The sequence below is a fragment of the Phoxinus phoxinus genome, assembly GCF_949152265.1.
Source record: "Phoxinus phoxinus genome assembly, chromosome: 2".
Classification (NCBI taxonomy): domain Eukaryota; kingdom Metazoa; phylum Chordata; class Actinopteri; order Cypriniformes; family Leuciscidae; genus Phoxinus; species Phoxinus phoxinus.
In genome coordinates, this window is record NC_136877.1 from 41,397,704 (window position 1) to 41,413,333 (window position 15,630).

Consider the following 15,630-nt stretch of genomic DNA (forward strand, 5'->3'; position numbering starts at 1 on the left):
ACTTTCCTATCATGGTTAAAAGGCAAAATATATTCTTTAAACTGATGGCAGTTAAGCTCCATCCACAAAAAAATTGAATCAGCCTTTTTTTAAGCCACTTCATCAAGACCTCTCAAAATGAGGGTGGGGGAACGGATTCCGACAGCTGTTTTTTTGCCGTCGGATTCTGTTCCCCCCCTCTAATTTTTCTTAGCATTGAGGTTCAAATACTCAACAAACTTTTGTTTTGCACTTGTCCCCTATAGCCTAAACTGTTTAGTTTACTCTTGTTTAGATAGCTCTCTTTTGTTTTGTTTAATAACTGCTCCATTTGGATTCAGAAAAAAACTTTTCTTATCATTATCAATGTTGAAAATAGTTATGCTTATTTTTCTGGCAGATACGGAAATACATTTTTGTCAGGATTCTTTGATGAAAGTTCAAAAGAACAGCATTTAATTTCATTTCATTTCATTTTTTTTTTTTTTTACATTTTAAATGCATTTACAGTCACTTTTAATCTAGCCTATATTTGTTGCATCATTAGTGAAATCTAAAAAAAAAAAAAGTTTGTTAAAAGTAACCACAGCACCCAATGGACAAAACACATAAATTTGAGTTTGTTTTTGAAATACAAAACAATCAATGTATGATTTAATAATAATGTCCTACATGAAGCAGCATCAGTCTGCACTTACTGAACACTGGTTTATGAATTCACTGAGAACAGAATGAGTCATTTGTGTAAGTGCACTCCATGATTTCCTCCAATTTCTACCTCTTTCATCATCTGAAAAGGACAAAATAAGGCACAATAATACTTGTTCCTTTAGTCGTTGTGAACTGCTCTGTGCAACTGTGTGCATCCTGTTTTTGTTCTTTACTGCAGCATCTGATTTAAGTGTATTGATTACACACAGAAGTACTTATCTGCATTACGTTCTCATAGCAATTATAACCTCTTGTTTTCCCTCAGTTCAGGTGTGGGAGTGTTTGCTTTCCACCTTCTTCTCCATCTCAGAGGCATGAGTATTCTGAATATATTTGATATAAAAGCACAATTAAAATGTATGTATAGTGGGAGATTCATTTCTAATGGCTGAAATGCCACAAGCCAAAACTGTATTCAGCTGAACTTATAAGAAACAGTTCTCCAAAATGAAAAGCTCTCATTATTTACCCGCTTGCTCTCATGTTTATTTCCATAGAAAATAAAGATATTTTGAAGAATCATCACACACACACAAAATAAAATAAAAAAACGGCATAAAATGTTGGTAACACTTTTCATTAAGGTTTCAATTGTTAATATTAGTTAAGTTAACGTGAATGTGGCATTTATTAATCTTAGTTAATGTAAATGTCAATAATACATTTTTTTAAGATCAAAAGTTGTATCTAACATTAGTTAATGCATTGTGAACTAATATGAACATTTGTATTAACTAACATTAATAACAGTAGGAATATACTGCTTACTGTTAGTAAGTTTTTAGTTGTAAAGTTTTACCAAAGTGTCAATATGACTATTATATAGAAAAAATATATAAATTTGTGTTACATGGGAAACAGAATATCATGCAAGCTTGGAATGACTGAAGCTGAATAAACAATGACTAATTTATTTTGGGGGAACTCTTCTTTTTAAAGTGAAGAAAAATACAGTAAAAACAGTAATGCTGTGAAATATTATAATTTTAAGATTTCTGTTTTCTATTATTATAATATAAATTAATTCCTGGGATGGCAAAGCTGAATTTCAACAGCGAGTGTGTAATTTCACATTCCCATATAATAAATCAACAGAAACAACTTCCAAAAAAAAAAATACCTTAATTTCCCAAACACTTTGCTTGTATAGTCTATTGATTTTTTTAATAAGAATACATTATCATCTATAACTCATCAAAACATAAGATCGTGTAAGCTATACAGTCTTGAACATATTTTTGGGAGAATGCACTTTCTTGCCAATCAACAAAGAAATAACCAATGAAATGTAGAATTTCAGGACAAGTCTGTCCCAGCATGTTCACTGTAACGCAGAGACATCTGGAGAATAAAGGGGAGGGAAAGCAGAAGAAAGTGTCACAGGGACTATAGAGAGTCATTGACAGACCATAGGACAGACTGCACATTATGCCCGTCTTAATTCACATGCTGTTTGTCAATAAAGAGCACCAGGGCAAGTCTCAACGCTTCTACAGCTTACGATGTCGAAAGCCGTTTCTAACTAATTTTATTCAAATGCACATTTGAGCGAAGACTTATTTTAGCCAAAATCAGCCATATTTTGGCCAGTATCACTGATCAATAATAGCGTTCAAGTGGTTAAAGTTATAGAATACTATGAATATTCTATTTGAAGTTTGGTCACATGAGCTAATGAAGCAAGATTGATTAGTCCTCCACGATGAGCAGATCCCATATAAAAGACTGGGAGATATACAGATAAAGCAGGGATGTCCAAACTCGGTCCTGGAGGGCCACTGTCCTGCAGAATTCGGCTCCAACCCCAATTAAACACACATGAAGCGGCTAATCAAGACCGTGTGTTGAGGCAAGTTGGAGATCAATTCTGCAGGACTGCGTTTGGACACCCCGGAGATAAAGCCTCTCAGGAACATGATACAAATGAAATCAAGAAAGGATCAGGTAGAGAAGATTATTTTAAAGAAAATGTTCATCCAAATGGCAACTTATGTCATTATTTAATCACCCTCATCCCATACCGCATGCTGTATTTTTTTTTCTGAGGAACACAGATTTCAAAAATAAATAAAAACACCATTAAATGTACCATACAAGAAGTCCATGTGTGTACAATTTAACTTATTACTGATAATGGTTTATACCGTCAACATTCTGAAATGTATTTAGAGTTGCAAGATTAAAGTAAAAATGGACAAAACATTTTTTAATGGAATATTGCAGTGTTTATTACGAATAATTTTTCCGGACACATAATTTTTTCACATAAACACATAATTATGTCCTCATAATCTATATCAAAACAACTTCACCCTCTCACAGCGACATCACTTCTCTTCTCTGACATGTTTACTGGTGCGAGGGCGGGACAACCTGTCACTCACATGAGATCCACCAATAGCAAACCACAACCATCCAATCGATTCCAGAAGTCCCGCCCTCCATCTTTTCTTGTTTGAGAAGCCGTTTCACTCTGATAAATTCACAATATGGAATATGAAAAATACATGAAAAAATCATGTCGCAACTTCTGTTTCATGACGAATTTAAAAATAAAAAACTGTCCTGATGATTTTGAAACATGCTGTAACCAAGTGTGCCACACACATCATGAAAAGTGAAGCCAAAACATTTTGATCGACCCCTGGTGGTTGGCTGCAGTATAAGTCATAAAACATACCATCTCCATGTAATCGAACGGTACACAAGCCAAATCGAATTACTCTTAAAAATTTTTTTGATGTTCAAGTGTTTGTTCTTCTATAGCAAGTTTGGTTTTAGTTAGTTATTTGATACTATAAATAAAATGGGGTGTAACATTGTGATTGACAGCTATGCTTGCAATTCTGTCTGCAGGAGCCCTAGAATATTTTTTTTGTATAAATATCTGAACATGCAACATATCAAAAGAAAGAACAGAGCCTCTGCTTATATTTATATTTATATATATATATATATATATATATATATATATATATATTAATTCTAACTTCATGAGGGTTGAAAATGGGTCATTTTTATAAAAAAAAAAACTTAATTTTGAACAAAAAGCTGAGAAAATCTTGTTTAAAAAAAGAGAGAGAGACTACAACGTGCATAAGGAATAATTGTATTGTTTGTTTCTGCTCCTTTTTGCCTGTATTTTGATCTGGAGATTCAGTACTCTTTCAGAAGATGCATAATAGCGTCCTCTACTGTATAACTGAAAACAAAGTAAACCGGAAAATCACGTCAATGGCAGGGAAGCATTGTCATAAATGACAAAAAATGTCATCAATGGCAGGGAAAGAGTTAATGTCAGGACAGACTGCATATTTAGCCTGTTGGTATACTCTTAAAAAGCTTTTGAATGAGTGTTTTTTGTAGTGACACCATAGAAGAACAACTTTTTGTTCCCCAAAGAACCTTTAAAGAAGTATAAAATAAAATTAAAGCACCTTTTTCTTCCTATATTGGAATTTAAAAAAAAATCCTATGGATGTTAAAAGGTTCTTCATGGAACCATCAATGCCAATAAAGAATCACTATTTTTAAGAACGACAGAGTTTGGTAAATCTGCTATTGATAAAGATACTTCGAAGCTTTTCTGAAAAGAGTCTGCATGCAAACATTATCGGATTTGAATATGGATTGCGTTCAAAGAGATTTAATGCATTTCATTCAGCAACAGGATCCATATTGTTAGGAATCCTTTGAATTCAAATCAACAGCACTGAAATCATGGTCCGACTGGTCCAGTTCATTACTCATCTTCATAGAGGACTTCATCAATAAGAATATCATGTTCACCCACTGGGACTTCAGCACACAGCTGCTCTTTGAAAGCCAAGGCAATGGTGTACGGCTTTCCCTTAGGGTGCGTCCTACAGCGCTCCAAATACGTGTCATAGAAACCCTTTCCTCTGCCAAGCCGATTCCCGTTCTTATCAAATCCCAAACCAGGCATGAGGATAAGATCTAGTCCTCCTGTAACAAAATTAGAAAGGAAAGACAGTAATTAAATAAGATTATGTGGATTATGCAGATTTGTTTCTGGAGCTCAAATTACAGCACAATACAGTGAATTTTAAGTTCTTAAGAACCAAAAACATGCAGAGAAGCCAAATATTCACTAAGTAGAAATTTAGACAGCACAGACTAACATCTGAGTGCTTACAGACAGGTGTTGGAAAGATACATGTGTTTAAGAGAATCCACATTCTTTTCTGTTTTTTTTGCAAACATATTCTGGTTATTTGTATGCATCATGCATATTTCCTAATTGACAGATATAATAACCAATGCATGTCTACTTCTGACTTAGCTACTTGATAGTTGCAGATGCAATGACAGCTAATTAGTGGATAAATGTGGTATTATACAAGAATGTACCAATAAAAACATTGTAAAATGTAATTTAAACTAAAAATTTAATTCTGAAATAATTGTTATTCTGACATTGAACCTCTCGAGGAAGAAAGCTTGTTTTGCAGTCTATGCATAGCCAAAAAACATTCTACTTTCAAACTCACACAACGAGCCTCATGAAATGTGATCACATTTCTGTTAACTGTTTATAAACCCATTTGTATGTAAAAAGTGCAGTGCAAAGGTTCGCTTGCGTATAGGCGGATCTTTTGTGATGTCATTGTTTATGTTTGTCACGTTGCATCATGGGAATCGTGTGACAGGAAACACCGCTAGATACCTGTAATTTGATTGTTTTGCACGTTTGGAGGAGGATTTAGACAAGAGGATGGTTCACTCTTGCTGTGTGGTCGAATGTATGGCTCGTTGGGGACCTGATAAAACGTTTTTTCGAATTCCATCCGAAAAGGATCGCGAAAAACGAAAGAAATGAAGTGGTTGTGTGCAATTAGGCGATTGAACCTGGACGCTCCGAAGAAGTTCCTGCAGCTTCTGATCGAGTTTGTGAGGCTCATTTGTTCATGGTTAATCTTAGTAACTATGTATTTATAGAAGATTGAATAAAAAAATTAAATAAAACTGAGTCAAATCAACCGAGTCATATGTTTTCGCGTTCTGATTCAGGTGTCTTTTAGCACGATCACTGCTTTCTGTTTGGCAGAAAAGACCGGCCCAACTTTTCGAGAAACAAAATAATCATAGGCCTCCAGACTTTTGAAAGCCTTTAATCTTTCATGAGTGAAGGGTCCAGGGGTTTCTATTAAATAAGAATAAATGTCTCCCCAGCAGATTGGTGGCCAAGACACGGGCGAGTCGGACCAACGTTTTTTGTCATCCCAGATCTCATATGGGCTTTGAATAACTTTGATTTTGTCACCAATACAAATTTTGAGCTTCTCTCCAAACCTCCTCCGGCCTTAAGATGTTAAAGTGCTTATATGTTGTGGATTTCGCCCGCTAACTCTCTTGAAAGTGCTCGTCGCGTCTTTACAGCCCACCATACTGTTTGTTTTGTTGCCACACAACTACTCGCGCATGTGTACAAAGATGTCAACAAAGATCCTCCTATAGATATAAGATATACACTATACATTTCAAAATCACTCTTTGGGCCTCAAACAAATTGTACAAATCATCCGTAAATCCATATGTACGCAAACTATTTATTTACAAATGGATTCAAGCACTGATCATGTAGCCAAAAACACTATACAGTTTCATTTCACAATTTGGAACCATGAGTAGAACAAACGTATAGGTAAACAGTTTGTAAACCAATTTGTTGCAAAAGAAAGGCAAGTGGAACCAGTTTATGCATATTATTCATACATCCATTAGTATGTAAACGGTCTCTGAACTGCATACACCAACTTATGTACAAATGACTTTACTTTCTGCTTGTGTAGAGAAGCAAACAAACACTACATATTAAATTCACACAACCAGCCTCCTAAAACACGAGCGGATTCCTGCATTAACTGTTTGTGAACCCATATGTGCAGAAGTGTTGCATAAATGTTGCATTCAGTTCAATACAAATAGATCTGTGTTCTGCTGTAGCCAAAAGAACTCTACATTTCTAATGAGCATTCATGAATAATCAATGATTTTCTGCATTTTTGTAAATGCATATGTATGTAAATTGTACTTGATTTAAGTACAAAAGGATTTACGTTCTGTCTACATAAGGCCCATTGGATATAAAGGCCTTACAAATTTGCCAATTTTGAAGATAAAACAAATGACAGTGGCCAGACAGTCTGATATATGGTTTACATGAAATATGTTACGAGTACTGAATTTCAAACACAAGCAAAACCATTAAATATTAATATCAATGATCTCACAATTGCAGCCTGTTCCTGCACCTCGTTCCATATTTCACTCTCGGCTCTGTTCTAATAAGCCTGTCTTCAACAGTCATTAATAATGTATCTACGCAGAATTATTACATACATATTATTCAACTCATACGATTGTGTTGACAAATCGTAAAGAGTCGCTTTAAATAAAAAGTGTTATTAATGAGCCTGAACCAATTAGACCATCTCCAATATAAACAAGACAAGGTATTTAATGTACAAGCCATCACAGATCCTATTCTTTGACCAGTTCTGCAAAACATGTTTCTCAGGCCTGCAGGCTTCATCTCAGAGCAACACCTACTGTCCAATACCTCCAAATCAATCCCCGTTTTGTCGCCAAATTGCTCAAGGTTTCAATCTGAAAGCGCATCAGTTCTTTGCTGGATTTCAAAAATTGTTCTTGTCTTTTTATCTCTTCATCTCATCTATTTATGTGCCGATCCCAGTTCACGATCCTCTGGTGTAAAAGGTGAAGTAGAAAGGATCTGAAGAAACACAGGAGTTTGCCGATGGGGATTCCACAGCTTTTTTCCTTTTCTTTTTTCACATTAGATGAAGAGCACGCTTTTATGATTGCTTTCATTTTTTTCCCAATGATAAACCTTTAGTCATATTGTGCTGCTAAAATGATAAAAGAGATAAATTGAGAATATTCTGCAATACTCTTTTTGCTGTAAATACATATATATTTTATATATATACATATGTATTTTAAAATTAAAATGAGTACATTTAAATACATTTTTTATAAACTATATATACATTACACTACCGAGCAAAAGTAACAAATAATTGGAATAATTAAGATCTCAGACTCACCAAGGCTGCATATATTTGATCAAAAATACAGTAAAAACAGTGAACAGTAAAATGAGTAATGGTTCTTATTATTATCAATATTGAAAACATTTGTCCTGCATAATATTTTTTGTTGAAACTGATGCATTTTTGATAATTTGATTTCAAGTTCAAAAACACATTTATTTGAAATATAATTATTTTTATATCATGCCTTTACTGTCAATTTAAAGCAAACTTGATTATTTAAAAGTATTGATTTGTTCTTTTTTTAATCTACTTACCACTTACTTTTGAATGGTAGTGTATCAAGATTTCCACAAAAATATTAAGCAGCAATAAATTACAAAATGTAATAAATTACATTTTAATTATTCAACAACAACAAAAAAAACTATAAAAAAAGGTATTTGTAAGGTATATATATATATATATATATATATATATATATATATATATATATATATATAAACATATTTGTATATATATATATATATATATATATATATATAAACATATTTGTGTAATATTGTGAAATATTATCAAATAAATGCAGCCTTGGTGAGCAGATTTTTATTTTTATTTTAAATGACCTCAAAATTTGGAACGGTGGTGCATTACAAAAATTAAATAACATTATACAAGTAATCCACAAATGGTACTTACAACTAAAATTAATATACTACCTAAATAAATTATAAATTAATAAAATATACAATGATAAACAAACCTAAAGGCTATAATATTGATAGCAATATTATATCATAGATTTTGATTAGAAAAATCCCTAATTCAGAAGTAACGGTGTTTAATATCAGGAACTAACTCGCTTCTAATAAACTATCACACACAGATACACACATTTTTCAACAGCCACATTTGTGCGAGACTCATTTCATACATAATACTAACAGCTGCATCTATGAGATGCTTTTACAACTGCAAACGGAAATGTGAAAGTCATTTTAACCAGACAGCACAGGTCATTAAGTCCAAATGTTTGTTGGAATCTCATAAAAACTTGTTGATTTACAAGCGGCACCGTTTGACCTTAAGGGAAGACAGGTATGGAGTGTTATTGCGGTATTAAATGCTATCGGAGCACCTCAATCAGACACACCAACAGATAGGCAATGAAGTGCACTTCGGTGGATTCAAACCATTCAGTCTTGTTAGTACTTAGTGTCACAGTGATGTACTACCAATACAAGCGTGCAAAGATTGGTCAGTTTACACACACAGATTCAATGCTTGTCCCTCCTTCAAACACACACACCTGACATTTTCATCTAGTCTCAGCTCTCTTTCATTTCTTTTTGTTGGCAACATTTAAAATCAATGTCACCTTAATCATAATATTAACCTCAGGGAATTCCATTTTCTTTTCAAAATTCCATACTTTTCCAGAATCAAATTTCCAAACCTATCTGTAGATTTTTCAGACCATATTTAAAATGGTTCATACAGCATTATTTTCAGCATTATATTTGGTATATAGTACGGTACTCTGTAACATTTTTATTTGACCCCCCCATGCGCTTACATGATGAGACGAAACCTAAAATGCTTTATAACCTGCATGATTATATATAACCTGCTTGCAAGACAAATTTATTTTTTAGAAATTCTTAACTTTATATTTTAGAAAACTGAATAGTCTCGAAACACAAATATTTTCCTATACTTATCCAGACCTGGAAATTACTCAAATCAAATTCCATACTTTTCCAAACTGTGTAGGAGGAACCCTATAACCTAAAAAAAAAATCTAAATAGCTATAATAAAGTTCATATTATATAAAGGAAAGTGATTTCAGAGGTTAGATTAAAATAAATGAATAACGTGCACTGATGAATTATCCACAATAAAGGTCCGTTGAATCACACCAACAACAATAAATATAAAGATAGCATTTGCGATAACTATATTAGCGTCCACACCAGCGGACAATATCGTTCGGTTTATTATAAGCACTCACTGCAGTTTTGTCGTATACTCAAGCTCTTAAAGCAGGTTGAATTCTGATTGGCTGTCAATGTTTTTATCGTTTATCAACTGGGACATTTTTTTTCTCAAACTGATTCCAACAATATTGTTATCAATATTGTGTCGTGATCATTATAGTTGTGGTGTGGACTCTGCCATTCTTTTATATTTAGAAAGATTTTTAAAAATATAAGTTAATTTGTTATCGTCCTTGGTGCGAACGGGCCTAGGAAAACAAGTAAGGTCTTTTTTTTATTTTTTTTTATGTTGACTTTAAAGGCAAGTAGCATTAAAGTCCAAAGAATGTCCCGAGCTCAAGGTCACGGTTTCACTCTGCGGGAACAAAATGCACAAAAACACCCACCTTCCTCTCACACTGGGACAGTTCAGTGCGCTTACACCCCTTCCCATGCGTGTTTCACATATCAACCCCCATTTCTATCGCAGTTTCTCCTGAATGGCTGTATTTTTCATCCGCTCCTCTCTCTCTTTAATGCACATATACACAAACACCCCATCAAATGTGTGTCTAAAACACACAGACTTTAATCTCAGAGTTATTACTTACTCAACAGGGGCGAGAGGCTTTGGTCTGCCTCTGCCGTCCTGTAACACCTGCTCAGATCTGCCTAGTTTATATTCTCCACCACATCGACACAGTGAGACGGGGTGATTTCTTTCCTATTTGCTTTATAAAACAAGCATTTCTGCTAAACGTAAGATTTGACTTAAGCTATAATTAGCCTGATGATAAATTACAGAGATAAAGTAAACAGTACAGTTGTATCGATGAAAAATTAGGACGATTCGAAAAAAAAAAAAAAAAGCACGTCCTTGGTAAACATAAACAGTCCTCAGTCACAAACCCCATAAATACTAGATGTGTGCAGGAAACAGCATGATTTATGAGTCATAATTCACTTACAGCAATTAAATGTGGGGGAATAAATTAAATATGATGGTAAGTTCCTGACTCAGGCACTATAACATAATATACAACACGAGTCTAACAATAAACAATCGTGTCAATTAGCCTACTAAATCACACATTAATGAAGAAATAATACACTCATTAAACCTCCTGCTAATGCTTCAATTTCAACATTTATTTTCTTAATACAGATATCTGGCTTATTGTGCATGATTCATTGGGGCATATTATTCGAAAGAAACAAATACACCATCTCTAACCACCTGATTGATTCCCTTCTGGTATTACCCACTTTTCACCATCAATTTATGAAGCAATTTCTGCATTCATTGAAATATAAAAAAATTATGGAAGTGAAATTTGTTTCAAAGTGCATTTCATGTTTGATATATGACTTTAATCACACATTAAGAGAGAATATATTGGGATTACAGTAAAACTAGGTGCCGATGTGGTCTTTTAGTCTATTTCTAAGCCGTAAACTCATAAGGGACTTTAAAAAACATGATTCGAGCAGTTTGGTGTAACTACTACTACTAGTCAGCATGTGTAGTCTATAACACTGCAATGCAGTAACCCACCTTTTCTATCTTGTGCAAATGCTCAACCACAATATGCAATATTACAGTATCAAACTGTAAATAAATAAATATCCTAATGTTAATGTTTAGATGCAAAATATTGTGTTCTATTATACAAAGCATCAAAATCTGATTATACTGTAAGAAGTGAATATGAAGCCAAATGAACCTGTGGGGTGAGAGCACCATCTAATGGTACAATACATTTCCTTTTCCACACTTCATACCTTTATAACACTTTCCTCACATTATAATTATAATATATATGATATAATTATCAATTATAATAGCTTTGCGAATGTGTGCTGTATTTTGAATTTATTTTTGCACATTTTATTACAAGTAAATTAAATAAGTCCAACAAGGAGAGGAGCTCGCACACATAATAGTAGAAGATTTCTTACAAACAATACTTTATTTAAAGGTCAAATGCAATGACAAAACGTTTGTGTATTATGTGTGTGAGCTCCTTGCCTTGTTGAACTTTTGAGTTTATTAAGTATTTTTTCAGTATTTCACTCGGACCTTCTACGGCCTTTTGGCTGTTTTCCCTGTTTTTAAGTAAATTAATTAACAGATGTTTGATGGGATCACTTCCCCTCACCTTAATATATGTTACAAACTGTGTTTTAGACTAAATTAAATGCAATAAATCAGCTAATAGTTCCAACTAAAAGTATGAATTAGGTTGAGAATATAGTCAACAACACAATATCTGGACAAATGTGCAGCATTCGGCTGTTTTTTAAACATGCTTTTTATTTTACGCGTAATTTAAAAAATTGTAAGAGGGTAGTACGGAAACTGCCACAGATATATAAAAGGTAAGTGTGGCTTTCTATCTCACAATTTGAATTTCATATACTGACAAATGTTTGTTTAGAATTTGCAATTCTGAGTTTATAACTGAACTTCTGAGAAAAAAACCCATTAAGAATTGTGAGTTTATATCCTGCAATTCTGACTTTATTTCTCGCAGTTCAGTTTAGAACTCTTATTTTACCACAATTACTAGTTTATAGCTCGCAATTCTGACATTTTTCTCAGAATTTAGATATAAACTTGCAATTAAAAAAGGTAACTGCGAATTTTAATCTTCCAATTCTGACTTTTCTCACCATTGCGAGTTTATATTTCACAATTCCAACTTTATTTCTCACAATTAGAAGATTATAACTCGTAATTCTGACTTTTTTTTTTTTTTTACTTTTGTGAGAAACCCTTTTTTTCCATGGCAGAAACAAGTTTCTATAGGGCAGGTCCATTGTCTAAATCTTCTGGTCTAACCCACCTGTATCTAGGGCTTCCTCTCTGTCGGTGTCCTCGTCTGCTGGCTGCCGGATGTCCCAGGACGTGAGGGGCAGCGTGTTCATGTCCTCCATGTCTTGAAGTCGTAACATGTCCATATGACTGCTCTTGGTGAAGTATCTGGGAATGAAGCACACTTTGCCCCTCTTGAAGATGTCCTTGATGATGTCCTCTGTGCGCACCTCATCATGCATGTTCAGGAAGACAGCGACACGCTGGCTGGACAGGTATTTGGGATGCCTGAACAACTAGACATAAGTTTGGATAGTAGTTAATAAACACAAACCATATTTACAATCATTTATTTATTTTGTAACATGCTTAACATAAATGTTTTACTGCTATATATGATTACAGTAACATAGGCCGTGTTTCTTAGTTGTATTTTGCTCCATATATGATACTGTATGTAATTACGTAATGTCTCTCTTTATCTCTTTATGAAATAATGTATTTCTCCTATACACATTGACCACAATTAATGGGATCCTTTTATTGAATACTTCTTGCAACCGTTTGCCAAGGTAACAGCTCTGACTTTAACAACATTAAAGATCCAGCCGTATGGATCTGGATCAGTATGGATGGATAAAGCCTTTTTATCCCTGTTTGCACCAAACCAATCTGGTGGGTTTGCTGCCAAAAAGTTATTTTTTTTTCAGTTTCATCTGACCACAGAACCAGGTCCTGTTTGAAGTCTAACTTCTGAATGTGTGTGTTTTTTTTAAAGGAGAGCAGAGGATTTTTCTTGAAACCTTCCCAAACAACTTGTGATGATTTAGAGCACCTATTATATATTTGTAATGCTTTCTGACCCCAAGACTCAACTATTGTTCTGCAATTCTACATCTGTGATCCCTGAAGAGTCTTTGGCCACTCAAACGTTCATCCTCACCGTGCATTAAGACACACGTCCTCTTCCTGGCAGATTCGTAACATTTCCAGTTGTTTGGAACTTCTTAATTATTGCCCTGATGGTAGAAATTTGGATTTTTTTTCCCAATGCTTTAGTTATTTTCTTACAGTTACTTTCTGTTTTGTGAAGGTCAACAATCTTTTTCTGCACATCAGAACTTTATTCTTTGGTTTTACTATGATGGATTATTATGGGAATTTGGCCTTCATGTTTCCTCATATTTTTACTCTTGTGAAATGACAATTTCATGTTCCTAGTCACTGGTGGGCTAAAAACTGTAAATATGAAGAGGAAATATACAGAGACTTTACTCATACGAATTTCTAGGGGTACCTATAATTGTTGCCAATGTGTATTAGAGAAAAAACATTTATTTCATAATGTGAATTTCTTCCCACATTCATTACTTTTACTCTAATGAAAGGTTGTTTTTTTGTGTGTGTTTTTTTATGAAAGATCAAAAGGATAAACATTGCAAGTTTATTTTCACAGCATTCATTGATTATATTTACCATGGGTTCCAATAATTCTGACCATATATGCGCGCATGTATGTATATGTATATATGTACACAGTAGCTACTGTGCAAAAGTCTTAGGCACGTTAGTATTTTCACACGCACACAATTTTTTGTTTAAGCCAGTCATTTAAATGTTCTGCAGTAGTGTGTCCGTAGGAAATATCAGTTTACATTTCCAAACATAATCAATTTACGTTTACATTTCCAACCATTATAATCCAGTAAGATTTTTGTATGCACAAGGAGACTGACAACAGCCGGTATGATCCACACAGAGATCTGATCTCACCATCATCGAGTCCATCTGGCATTACATGAAGAAACTGAAAAAACTGAGACAGACTAAATCCAGTAGAACTGTGGCAACGTCTCCAAATCGCTTGAAGAAACCGACCTGTATAGCCTATATTTATTTAAATACATTTATTATTATCTTATTTTTAAATGTATTTATTTTTTTGTTTTCCTCTAAACATTTCCACCAACACCCCTAGCACAAAAGTTTGAAAACCTCAGTGAAAACTGTCCCTATACAGGGACAGAAAGGTAAAGCCATTGAAGAAGAAATGAAAAGAAAAGAACAGGTATGAGACCAGGAAAACTCGGTGCAAAAGTCATCTGCAGAAATACGACTTATTTTATATCCAAAATCTCAAAAGGAAATTGGTGGTAGTAAAATAGTTGTTAATAACGTTAAAAAAAGAAAGAAAAAAAGTGAGACATTACATATTCAACATTATAAATAATAAGAAGTTAATGTATTTGTGCATATTTGCTATGCTCTAAAATGTTTGCAACAAAATAACATTTTTATGGTGGATATAAAGTTACTAAGTAGCCAACTAGCGCGTCTATATGTGAAAAGTATAATCCAACTACTGTTCCGTATTACAAGACCCCTGAAAGATCGTGTCGCTCAGCTGACACATCGATGACATTTACCTTTTGTGAGACAACTCGAGACTGTCTGAGTTTCTCCTGATCGCTCACTGCAGCCACTCGACTCTTGATTTCTCTTCTTAAAGCTTGTTTTGCTGCACGCAAAGCTGCCATAATGAATCTGCACTGCTCAAATCCACTCAGACTGCAAACAGACACATTAAAATACAGATCGTTGTAATCATTGTAGCAACTCAATTAATTATTAACTCGTGAGAAAGTGATAACATCAGTGGAGTCTGCACATGTGCTTCTAATCTATTCATACAGGATAGATTAGTCGTCCTGAGTTGGCGTGACCAGTGTAAAAATGGATTAGCCATCCTGAGTGGGCGGAGTCAGTTTACAGCTCATGCCTTTCGAGGAAAGGTAAACATTCAAGGGAAAAGCCTCACCCCCAAATTAAAAGTCTTTTGAAAACCCTCCCTCATGTTGTTACAAACTCGATTTACTTTAATTTATTCCGTGGGACACATAATAGGATTTTTGCCAGACTTTTAAGGACTGACAGCCTGAGTTGCCCTTCTCTTTTTTGGCACAGACCATTTGCCCAACCTTTGGTGGACTTTATTTTACCAGGAATATGTCCCATTGAGATAAAAATCTCTTCTTCTAGGAAGTCCTGGCCAAGATGACTGTACCAATAGTTTCACATAAACACACAACACAAAATACACATTAAAATAAT

General features: G+C 34.1%; 1 protein-coding gene across 1 annotated transcript; it reads right to left on the bottom strand.

Annotated features, from left to right (window-relative positions):
- Positions 1-3,784: 3,784 nt before the first annotated feature.
- mthfs (5,10-methenyltetrahydrofolate synthetase (5-formyltetrahydrofolate cyclo-ligase)) lies at positions 3,785-15,227 on the bottom strand. The gene is made up of 3 exons (XM_079638207.1): positions 14,946-15,227; positions 12,551-12,815; positions 3,785-4,656 (listed from the first exon to the last, which is right to left on the bottom strand). The coding sequence occupies exons 1-3, from the start codon at positions 15,054-15,056 to the stop codon at positions 4,433-4,435; spliced, it is 600 nt and encodes a 199-aa protein (XP_079494333.1). The 5' UTR covers positions 15,057-15,227; the 3' UTR covers positions 3,785-4,432.
- Between the last annotated feature and the right edge of the window lie 403 nt (positions 15,228-15,630).

Excerpts from the sequence above, each read along its gene's own strand:
- mthfs (XM_079638207.1), bottom strand. The coding sequence starts at position 15,056 with ATGGCAGCTTTGCGTGCAGCAAAACAAGCTTTAAGAAGAGAAATCAAG. Across the intron at positions 12,816-14,945 it reads CTCGAGTTGTCTCACAAAAG|TTGTTCAGGCATCCCAAATA; the intron begins GTAAATGTCATC and ends ACTTATGTCTAG. Across the intron at positions 4,657-12,550 it reads AGAGGAAGCCCTAGATACAG|GAGGACTAGATCTTATCCTC; the intron begins GTGGGTTAGACC and ends ATTTTGTTACAG.